Here is an 11170-nt window from a genome sequence, read left to right on the forward strand (position 1 = left end):
CACAGACTGACAGTCCACGGCAAAGCCCCTACAGCTCACTTGAGACTTCTATTATATGCCAATGTCAGTATGCTTTATGTGAATTCTCTCCCAAAGAACTCCATGATGCTGGTTCTACTTTTCCCATTTGACAAGACAACAGAGACAAAAATTTAGAAACTTGTCCTAGGCCACACTGCTAGGAAGCAGAAAAACACGCATCCACCTTTTGTTGAAGTACTCTAACTTAGGACTTGAAATAAAGTGCAAACTGCTAAATTTTTAGCCAAAGAAGAGTTTAATTTCAAGTCCATTTCCATGACCTTGGGTAGGCAAACTACCGAATAGTGCTTCCACAAACACGTACTACATGGGAGATGTAACTCAGAGTACTTGAGGGAGCACGTATTTAGTCCTGACGCCAACATCCGTCCTGGGCTGTCCACAGCTCACTTCCCAATCCCATCCCAGGTGAGACGTGGTCAATGTCAGGCCCAGGTGAGTTCAGCTGCACACTCACTTCAGCTTAGGTACCGGAGGGGAAGCAACCTTCCTTACACCACTGGTGAGATAACCCAGGCTTGGTGAGATCCCAAACTGCTTGGATCACCCTTGCTTGCCAGATCATTTGGGGAGCCCTCCCTTGTCCCCGTGAACCCCGTTCTGGGTCCAAGCTTCCACCACGGGTATCCTACAGGGCAGCTCTCCAGGGGGCTCCCATACCAGCAGCACCCGAGAGGTGTGACTAACCAGCCACACAGGGGAGCGCCACCTGTGCTAAGGTTTGAGCCACCCCCCCCCCCCAAGGCTGGGGGGTTCTCAGTCCAAGGCAGCTGGTTCCCATCAGGGAGAGGGAGGAGGCAGGGCAAGGTTCAGGTTCTCGTGGCATGAGCAGTCAAGGGTGTGAAACAACCCCGCTCAGAGCCGCCTCACCTACGTGTCAGCAGCAGCCCTCCTGTCACACGTACTCACTGAGAGCAGCCAGCCCCGGACAGGAGTGTCACCAGCCCCGCGGACAGCCCCAGAGGCAGGTGGAACTTGTGCGATTTGCCCTCTGCCCCTGACCCACCACCCGGGGTCTCTCATTCTAGGAATGCTCTCCTCTCTCCAGTCTGCTAGCACACGCAGCACACAATTTATTTTTTTTAAACTTTTTAATGAGTGGAACCAAAACATATCTAAAACCGCAGCTTCTGAAAGAACCACTTGTTCTTGCCGGTCTTGTACCTAAAAGTGAAGACAAAGCAGACCAATGAAGAAACAGAAAAGAACAGAAGATGAAGTTCTTTCATGGAGAACGATACAACTGTGCCCCAACATCCACTTCTACGGCCTACTCACCTCTCTTCGAACTTGACCTTAGCCTCTCGTCGGGCCTTGCGTTTAAGAGCGGGGTCCCTGAAGACATCCTTGTTGACCACGGTTTTGTCCAAGGGAATATCCACAGAGTACCTACAGATGATGGCAGATTCTGGGTCAGCGGCACAGTCAGAGCTTTCACAGCTCAAGCTCTTTTTAAAGATTTATTTGGGAAGCAGAATTACAGAGGGGCAGAGAGAGAGATCAATCTTCCATCTGCTGGTTCACTCCCCAAAGGCCACAACGGGTGGAGCTGGGCCGATCTGAAACCAGGAGCTTCTTCCTACGTGGTGCAGGGGTGACCATTTTCTGCTGCTTTCCCAGGCGCGTTAGCAGGGAGCTGGATTGAAGTGGCACAGCCAGATCTCGAACTGATGCCCTCGTGGGAATGCCAGCACTGCAGGAGGCAGCTTTACCCACTGCCTGCAGTGCCAGCGTCCCATATGGGTGCAGGTTTGAGACCTGGCTGCTCCACTTCTGATCCAGCTCTCTGCTATAGCCTGGGAAAGCAGTAGAAGATGGCCCAAGTATTTGGGACCCTGCACCTGCGTAGGAGACTGGGAAGAAGCTCCTGACTTCAGATTGGCCCAGTCTGTCCACTGTGGGAGTGAACTAGCAGATAGAAAATTGATCTCTCTCCCCCTCTCACTAACTCTACCTTTCAAACAAATAAATAAGTAAATCTTTAAAAAAAAATCCAAAAAACAGTAAATCAGAAATCTGTAGGAACTATCAAAACTGTGCTTAAGGGACAGGCATTTTAGTCTCGCGGCTAAGATGGTCCCATCACGTAACAGAATACCTGGCTTTTGTTTTTTTAAAAATTTTACTTGCAAGGCAGAGTTAGAGACAGGGAAGTTTCTTACATCTGTTGGTTCACTCCCCAAATGGCTGCAACAGCCAGAGCCGGGCCAGACTGAAGCCAGGAGCTTCTTCCAAGTCTCCCATGTGGGTGCAGGGGCACAAACATTTGGGCCATTCTCTGCTGCTTTCCCAGGCATTACCAGGGAGCTGGATGGGACGTGAAGCACCCAGGACTGCAACTGGCACCTATTATGGGATGCTGGCACCTTAGCACCAGACCCAGAGCCCCTGGGTTTGATACCCGGCTCCAGCTTCCTGCCAGTGCAAACCCCGGGGGGCAGCAGTGCTGGCTCGAGTGACTGGGCTCCTGCCACCACGTGGGACTCCTGGATTGAGTGTGTGGCTCCCAGTTTTGGCCAAGGCCACTTCTGTCCATCAGGGAGTCTGGGGTAGTAAACCAGGAAGTCAGAGCACACTCTCCTTTAAAAAAAGCATTCTCCAGGCTGAAGTCCTGATTCTTCTGTGGAAATCCTCAACTCTAACACTCATTTACATGTTCAAGCCACTGAAAGTCCACACTTCAATTTTCCAGACTCTACTTGTCAAGAGTCATCACCACGGCAAGCGCCAGTCTCTATTTAGAGCCATCTTTATTAGCGCTGTTCAAGTTCTGCCAATGCAAAAATCAGCCTCTGACAACACAAACGGGGTCGTCTTCTGCTTCAATTGTGCAAAATCCCAGCATCTGACAGCTCTGCCCTCTTAGGCGTGCAAACCAGCAGCAAACGTGCAGGCCTCGCACGGAGCGCGCTGCCGGGCTCTGGCAGTCACGGTAGCAGAGTTAGAGACAGGGAAGTTTCTTACATCTGTTGGTTCACTCCCCAAATGGCTGCAACAGCCAGAGCCGGGCCAGACTGAAGCCAGGAGCTTCTTCCAAGTCTCCCATGTGGGTGCAGGGGCACAAACATTTGGGCCATTCTCTGCTGCTTTCCCAGGCATTACCAGGGAGCTGGATGGGACGTGAAGCACCCAGGACTGCAACTGGCACCTATTATGGGATGCTGGCACCTTAGCACCAGACCCAGAGCCCCTGGGTTTGATACCCGGCTCCAGCTTCCTGCCAGTGCAAACCCCGGGGGGCAGCAGTGCTGGCTCGAGTGACTGGGCTCCTGCCACCACGTGGGACTCCTGGATTGAGTGTGTGGCTCCCAGTTTTGGCCAAGGCCACTTCTGTCCATCAGGGAGTCTGGGGTAGTAAACCAGGAAGTCAGAGCACACTCTCCTTTAAAAAAAGCATTCTCCAGGCTGAAGTCCTGATTCTTCTGTGGAAATCCTCAACTCTAACACTCATTTACATGTTCAAGCCACTGAAAGTCCACACTTCAATTTTCCAGACTCTACTTGTCAAGAGTCATCACCACGGCAAGCGCCAGTCTCTATTTAGAGCCATCTTTATTAGCGCTGTTCAAGTTCTGCCAATGCAAAAATCAGCCTCTGACAACACAAACGGGGTCGTCTTCTGCTTCAATTGTGCAAAATCCCAGCATCTGACAGCTCTGCCCTCTTAGGCGTGCAAACCAGCAGCAAACGTGCAGGCCTCGCACGGAGCGCGCTGCCGGGCTCTGGCAGTCACGGTAGCTTCTGGCCCAGTCCTGGCCGTCGGGGCCATGTGGGGAGTGAACCACGGCCAGAGGATGTCTCTCCAACACGTAAAGCAACCTTTAAAAATGTGCCCTGCAAGAAAATGGAGCCCCCCGGAGTTCTTTTCTTCAGTGGTCATTTACTTGGAAAGCAGAGCTACAGAGAGCGAGCTTCCTCCTGCTGGTTCAGGACAAAAGCAGGACCAAGAACTCCAGTAGGGACGGCAGTGTCCCAGGTGGCACACCCCATCCGCTGTGCTGCAACACCCACTCTCAGCACCCACCCCCAAAACGCCTGCAGATGCCCGTACCCGACACATGGAACATTCTCAGGTGAGACAGAGACTGAGAGATTTCAGCACTGCTCAGCAAGGGCAGGGAACAAAGGACAGGACCAAGGGTCCAAGAGGGACGCGAGGCAGGACTGGAGACCACAGCCGCTTTAGAAACCAAAGAGCAGCAGACTGAGCGCCGGCCCTCCCTGCACCGGAATGGCTGCAAGCCCGGGTCCCGTCCGGTGGGGCAGGGAGGGGAAACAAAACCTTTTTTCCCCAGGTCTCAAGCGCTCACCTGGTGGGCATGAGGTGATTGTAGTTATAAACTTTCACAAAAGACTTGATCTTAGACCGCTTGGCGATTTTCTTCTTGCCCATGGCGGCTGTCACTTTCCGGGGGTAGCGGTCAATTCCGGCCACCAGAGCGTGGCTGTAGGGGCGGTCCGAGGTGCCATCGTCAATGTTCTAGAAGAGCAATCACATTTGTTACAAACGAGGGCCTACCGAGGCCTATGCTGAGCAAGAAGACACTCAGCCCCAGGAGAGAAACGCCCCCCCAGTGCCACCGGGGGAGCCCAGAGCAGGACCGGATCTAGGAAGGCTTCTAGCCGGCCAGGGGTTTAACAGCAGCCGCAGCAGCTAACATTCACGGCGCGTTTGCTGCGTGCCACGCTCTCTCCCCCACGACAGCAAAGGGGAGCCATGGGGTGGCCGGGGCCCCGCGGGAGTCCAGCAAGTGGGACGCAGCCCAGGAAGGGCTAGGATGCGCTGTGACCCTCGCTGTCGTCACACCCGCCGGTGGACCTCAGGGCAATCGCAGAACTCATCTCCACCCGGGCAGGGGTCAGGTGCCCCGCGGAGTCACGCCGGGGACTGCAGCGAATACCCGGAAAGCAGGGGCCGCGCCTGGGAGGCACTGAGCGCCCCATCCCAGCTCACGGCTGTCTTTATTTTGCATCTTCCTCGCTCAAAGGCCCTTGTGCATCGCGCCCCCGCCCCCGCTCATGGCTGCAGGCCTTACATCCCACGGCCGCCCGCCCTGCGCAGCCGGCCTGGTCCCCGGGCCCCGCGCGGCCGCTCTACCTTCACGATGACGGCTTTGCGTCCCGAGTAGCGTCCGGCCAGGACCAGCACCACTTTCCCGGGTTTCATGAACTTGCCCATTTCTGCGGGAAACAAGGAGAAAGGGCCGCTCAGCAATCAGGGACACCGGACCCCCGTGCCGACTCCTGCCCGCGAGCCCGGGTCGGGGGCCGAGAACTTCGCACTCTGCTGCCCTGACCCGAGTCAGGACCCGGTACGAAGACGCCAGGGACCTGCGGACGAAACGCACCCGGCGCCGCCCCGCAACGTAACCCCCAGACCCCAGATGGCGGCGGATTGGAAGACCCTGCCCAAGCCCAGACTCACCGACGGCAACCACTCGGGCCTACAGCGGAAAGGAAGGGCGGGTACTTCCGCTACCCTTTCACCCCGGGGAAGGGTGACCTCACTTCCGGTCCCGCCCCCTCAGCCTTTGAGGTGCTTAGGGTCTGTTGCGGGCGGAAGAAACTCCTGAGGCGAAAGCAGGGCTTCACGGCTCATTTTTTTGAATCAAACTTTATTAGCTCCAGAAGTAGACAAAGGCAAAGGCGTTCTGCTTCCGGCACCATGAAGGGCAGGGAGGCGGCATTTGCGCGCTCCGGGCTCGGCCGTCCCCTTTGCTGTAGTTTCCTTCTCGGCCGCTGGGTGGAGGACCCCGTCTGAAACCTACTTAAAATTATTTAAAAATTCACTTGAAAGGAGAGAAAGCGGGAGAGAGCGAGACAGAAAAAGAGAGCTCTTCCATCAATCCGGGTCTCCCAGGGGGGCGGCAGGGGCTCAGGCGCCGAAGCCATCGGCTGCTGTCTCCCAAGGTGCGCGTCATCAGGTGGCTGGGATCTGAAGGGACCCAGGCTCTGCCAGGGGGACGCTGGCATGCTAACTGCCGCGCGGTGCGTGCTCCCCGAAAGTTACTTTTTTGCCTTTGGAAGACGCAGAGGGCAATATTTATTGGATATTGATTGTTGCCTATTGTTTGCACTGGTAGGTAAAAGTGTTAGGCAGGAAGTTAGGTATGAGCTTGTGTGTGTGTGACAAAGGCCTCCGGAGACTTCTACTCCAGCATATGCATCTGCATCTCAAAGTTATCCCGATAATGCTTCAGGGGCGGCCCAGTGTTCACATCCTGCCCTGCCCCCTTCTACCTGATAACCTGCCAGGTGGGGGTCCCTGCCCCTTCTGCCTGACAAATCTCCCACAGTCTCCCAGGTGCAGCCCAGTACCTGCATTTCAACACCCTGCTCCGGATCCCCATTCTCCAGGGGGTCATGCTCACCCTTCCTCTGAACCCAGGATGGCGCCAGCTAGGCTTCCTCCTGTCTGATACCTTCAAGGGAAAACTCAGCTAGGAGCTTCTTAATATTTACAGCCATAAAATCCTTTGTTTCAGGAGGAGATGTGTGAAGACAAAGACCCATCTCCTTAAAACCCCCCAGCCTCAACTGGACTGCACGCTCAGCCCTCTGCCTCTCTGCTGAGCCGTCCGCCTGGCCTGGTCAGGTGTAATATCTCTACTCAATCATGTAACCTCGCTCCTTCCCCCTCCCTCGCTCCCCCCCCCCCCCAGTCTCTCAGGCTCTGTCTAGAGGGGTGCCCATCCATCCTTACGGATGTCCCTTCCCTAATAAACCTTGCTATTTTACCTCCCACTACTCTGTCTCACGCCTGAATTCTTTCTTGCGCGAAGACAAGAACCCTGCAATTTCTCCGGTAACAAAAGGAGGGGGCAAGACCAGACTAGGGTACTTGCCTCCAACATGTATTTTTTAAAAAGATTTATTTACTTATTTGAACGGTAAAGCGGCATACAAGGAGAGCGAGCGAGCGAGCGCTGTCTTCCATCCACTGATTTACTCCCCAAGGGACCACAACAGCCAGGCCTGGGCCATGCCAAAGCCCAGAACCAGGAATCCACCCAGGTCTCCTATGAGGGTGTCAGGGCCCAAAGACTTGGGCCAGCTTGTGCCTTAGCAGGGAGCTGGATCAGAAGTGGAGCAGCCAGGACTCGAACTGGTGCTCCATAATGAGATGCCAGTGTCGGTGCCACAGTGCTGGCCCGTCTCCAACATTTAGAGCCTTGTGACGTCATAGATGGTGACCAACTAAAATAAGCAGGAGGGGAGTGAGGAGGCGGATAGCAGCTGTTTGTCCTGTGCCAGATTCATCTATTTCCATAAATTTTCTGATTTGCTCCCCATAACAACAGTAGTGAGGCAGGAAAGGGTTAACTGGAGAAGCTGAGAAAAGCAAATTCCAAAACTCTTTGATGGTCCATGACCTTGAGGGAGGGGACAAAAAAAAAATAGGAGCTAATTGGGAAAGCTGGGAAAGAAATTGCAAGCTTAAAAAGAACTTCACCGAGAAGCTGTATACAAATATAACGGCCAGCTGGCCTACACAGCAGGCGACTTCAAAACCGCTCTAAGGGCCCCTCACCCAAGATGTTTCAGCTCCTATGAAATCGCAGCCCCAATCTGAGCTTTGATTCTCGATCTCGATTTTCTTTTCCTGTATAAACCTTTGCTCTTACACTTATCTGTGTGTGCCTCACTGAACTCAGAACCTGTACCGGACCTCATCCTTCCACTCTCGACTTCCACCATGCCAGGATATGGTTGCCGTTCTTCTCCTCATTTCACAGAAGGAACGGGGGTGGGGGGCCTGTTGGATTTGCCCAAAGTCTGCAGGGAGTAAGCAGTGGAACGGGGAGTCGGACTCAGCGGCCGAACCTCTGAGCCTGTACCACTCACCATGTCACCGTTCTGAGCACCGCTCTACGCCAGGCGAGGTGCTAGGCCTAATCCTCACAGCCCTGCGTCTTGAACGTTTCCCTGCCAGTCACAGAGGGCCAATTACACCTCTGAGGTTGATCCCAGGCAGTGGCACAGATGGGACTGAAATTCAGGTCTCAACTCAGGTCCCCTGGGCTCTCAGGCAGAATTATTTCTCATCACTCACCAGAAGATGGCACCGTAGGTCAGCATGAGAAAGCATCTCACGGCTCCTCTGAACACTGAGGAACCTACAGGATCTGTCTTAGGTGAGACGTGGGAACGCATCGGAGTGACATCAGTCCTCCTCTGGGTCTGTAGGGCTGCAAACTTCCCTGCAGCCCTCAGAATCCCATTCCAATTTTTCCATCACCTGTATTACACGGTGGCATTCCTAACTGAAATATATATTTTAAGATTTATATTTATTTAAAATAGAGAGATGGGGAGAGATTTTCCATCAGCTGGTTCATTCTCCAAATGGCCGTGTCAGCCTGGGCCACACCAGGCCGAAGCTGGGAGCTTCTTCCGAAGCTCCCATGTGGATGCAGGGACCCAAGCACTTGGGCCATCTTCTGCTACTTTCCCGGGTGCATTAGCAGGGAGTGGAGCAGCCGGAAATCGACCTGGTGCCCCTATGCGATGTTTTGCCACAGGCAACAGATTAACCCATTACACCACAACACCAGCCCCCTAATTAAAATATCTGAATGGTGGCTATTTGTATTAGCAGTAAAGACACCACTTGAGACGCCCACATCCAGAGTACCTGGGTTCTTGGTTGTGCTTCTGATTTCAGCTTCCTACTGAGGTGCACCCTGGGAGGCAGCAGGTGATGGCATGTAGGTCCCTGCCACCCACAGGGGAGACCTGGCCTGACTTCCTGGCTCCTGGCTTCTGCCTGACCATCTGGGGAGTGACCCAGCAGATGACAGATCTCTGCCTGCCTTTGAAACTAAATCGTATATATAAACATGGCATTTCAGAGTTGGAAGGAAACTCAGTACCACCTGGGCCCACAGATGAGAGGTGGGCCAGCTCAGAACAGCAGGCACAGAGCAGTGCGAGGTCTCTTTCCCAGCTCAGTGCCCTGCCCCCTGCCCACTGTACCACACTGCCCTTGCTTCTCCACCTCCAGTCTTCACTACCCTTTCTCTGCTTCTACCTCTTTTGCTTTTGAAAAATGGGAATGAAACCCTGAATCCCTGTAGTCAGCTCAGATTCTGCTCACACTCTCCAAATTAGCAACTAAATATTACGTGTTCTGCCCTATGATCTTGTAATCTCCCTGACTTTTCTCTCCTTTCCCATCTCCTAACTCATTTGGCCTTAGTTCCTTCTCCATTCCCTCCTTGAGCTTTGGTAAGGGAACTGCTTGAGATGCTTATTTTTTTTTTAAGATTTATTTTATTTAGTTGAAAGAGTTAGAGAGAGGTTGAGACAGCGAGGTCAATCTTCTATCTGCTGGTTCACTCCCCAGATGGCCACAACGGCTGGAGCTGCGCTGATCCTAAGCCAGGAGCCAAGAGCTTCTTCCGGGTCTCCCACACGATTGCAGGGGCAGGGGCCCAGGGACTTAGGCCATCTTCTACTGCTTTCCTAGGCCATAGCAGAGAGCTGGATGGGAAGAGGAGCAGCCGGGACTAGAACCAGCGCCCATATGGGATGCTGGCGCTTCAGGACAGGACTTTAACCCACTGCGCCATAGCACCAGCCCCTATTTTTAATTAATTAATTAATTTTATTTATTTGAAAGAGTTACAGAGACAGGTGGAGACAGAGGTCTTCCATCCACTGGTTCATTCCCCAGATGGCTGCAACGGCCAGAGCTGCGCCGATCTGAAGCCAGGAGCTTCTTCTCGGTCTCCCACATGGGTGCAGGGGCCCAAGGACTTGGGCCATCTTCTACTGCTTTCCAAGGTCACAGCAGAGAGCTGGATGGGAAGAGGAGCAGCCGGTACTAAAACCAGTGCTCATATTAGATACTGGCGCTTCAGGCCAAAAGGGAGCTGGATCAAAGTGGAGTAGCCAGGTCTTGAACTGGTGCCCATATGGGATGCTGGCACTGCAGGCCAGGGCTTTAACCTGCTGTGCCACAGCACCAGCCCCTACCTTTGCTTTTTTTTTATTTTATTTTATTTTTTATTTTTTGACAGGCAGAGTGGACAGTGAGAGAGACAGAGAAAGGTCTTCCTTTGCTGTTGGTTCACCCTCCAATGGCTGCCGCGGCTGGCATGCTGTGACCGGCGCACCGCGCTGATCCGATGGCAGGAGTCAGGTACTTATCCTGGTCTCCCATGGGGTGCAGGGCCCAAGGACTTGAGCCATCCTCCACTGCACTCCCTGGCCACAGCAGAGAGCTGGCCTGGAAGAGGGGCAACTGGGACAGAATCCGGCGCCCCGACTGGGACTAGAACCCGGTGTGCCGGCGCCGCAAGGCGGAGGATTAGCCTAGTGAGCCGCGGGGCCGGCCAGATTTTTCTTTTTTAAAATAAGTATTTATTTATTTGAAAGGCCAAGTGACAGAGAGATCCTTGGAGCCAGCATTGTAGCTGGCATGGTCAGTTAAGGCGCCACTTGCAATGCTGCCATCCCATCCTGAGTGCCAGTTTAAGTCCTGGCTGCTCTGCTTCTGTCTCCTGCTAATGCACCTGGGAAGGCAGTGAGACTGTTCAAGTACTGGGGCCTCTGCCACCCACCAGAAGACCAGGACGGAGTTCCTGGCTCCAGGCTCAGCTCTGCTGCTGTAGCCATTTCAGGAGTAAATGACGGGATGAAGATCTCTCCTGTCAATCAGCCAAACAAATCTTTAAAATGAGGATAATACTGCTCCACATTACAAGTGATGAGAATTAAACTAGGATGACCTGGAATAAGATTGGAATAAGATGTTTCCTATGGGGCAGGTGTTGTGGTGTGGCACTGGGATGAGGTCTCGCCTCTGTGCCCCATCCAGCTTCCTGATGCACCTGGGAGACGGCAGATGATGGCCACCTGCGCGGGACCTGGAGTTCCCGGTTCCTGGCTTTAACTTGGCTGATCCCTGCTGTTGCATGCATCTGAGGAGTGAACCAGCAGATAGGATCTGTCACTCTGCCTTTCAACCACGTTTTTAAAAAGATTTATTTATTTATTTGAAAGGCAGAGTTACAAAGGTGGGGGGGGGGAGGGAGAGAGGGAGAGAGGAAGAGAGAGAGAGAAAGTCTTCCATCTGCTGGTTCATTCCCCAAATGGCTGCAATGGCCTGAGTGGAACTGACCTG

General features: G+C 53.6%; 1 protein-coding gene and 1 long non-coding RNA gene across 3 annotated transcripts; one reads left to right on the forward strand and one right to left on the reverse strand.

Annotated features, from left to right (window-relative positions):
• Positions 1–1114: 1114 nt before the first annotated feature.
• Positions 1115–5652, reverse strand: RPL27 (ribosomal protein L27). Of its 2 annotated transcripts, none has more exons than XM_002719418.5 (5): positions 5468–5652; positions 5141–5223; positions 4353–4522; positions 1321–1431; positions 1115–1206 (listed from the first exon to the last, which is right to left on the reverse strand). In XM_002719418.5, exons 2-5 carry the CDS (start codon positions 5219–5221, stop codon positions 1158–1160), a joined length of 411 nt encoding a protein of 136 aa, XP_002719464.1. In that variant the 5' UTR covers positions 5222–5223; positions 5468–5652; the 3' UTR covers positions 1115–1157. The 2 variants fall into 2 exon arrangements, with proteins under 2 accessions (XP_002719464.1, XP_051681660.1); XM_051825700.2 differs by having other exon boundaries at positions 5391–5475.
• Positions 5565–6786, forward strand: LOC138846075 (uncharacterized). Its single transcript, XR_011383458.1, has 2 exons — positions 5565–5952; positions 6528–6786. It is a non-coding gene; the product is annotated as an uncharacterized lncRNA (long non-coding RNA).
• Positions 6787–11170: the final 4384 nt, after the last annotated feature.

Source organism: Oryctolagus cuniculus, chromosome 17 (assembly GCF_964237555.1).
Source record: "Oryctolagus cuniculus chromosome 17, mOryCun1.1, whole genome shotgun sequence".
Taxonomy (NCBI): domain Eukaryota; kingdom Metazoa; phylum Chordata; class Mammalia; order Lagomorpha; family Leporidae; genus Oryctolagus; species Oryctolagus cuniculus.

Bases quoted from the DNA above. Each gene is read 5' to 3' on its own strand.
- RPL27 (XM_002719418.5), bottom strand. From the start codon at position 5,221: ATGGGCAAGTTCATGAAACCCGGGAAAGTGGTGCTGGTCCTGGCCGGA. The intron at 1,432-4,352 runs GTGAGCGCTTGA...CATCATCTGTAG, and splicing joins AATCACCTCATGCCCACCAG to GTACTCTGTGGATATTCCCT. The intron at 1,207-1,320 runs GTGAGTAGGCCG...CTTCACTTTTAG, and splicing joins AAGGTCAAGTTCGAAGAGAG to GTACAAGACCGGCAAGAACA.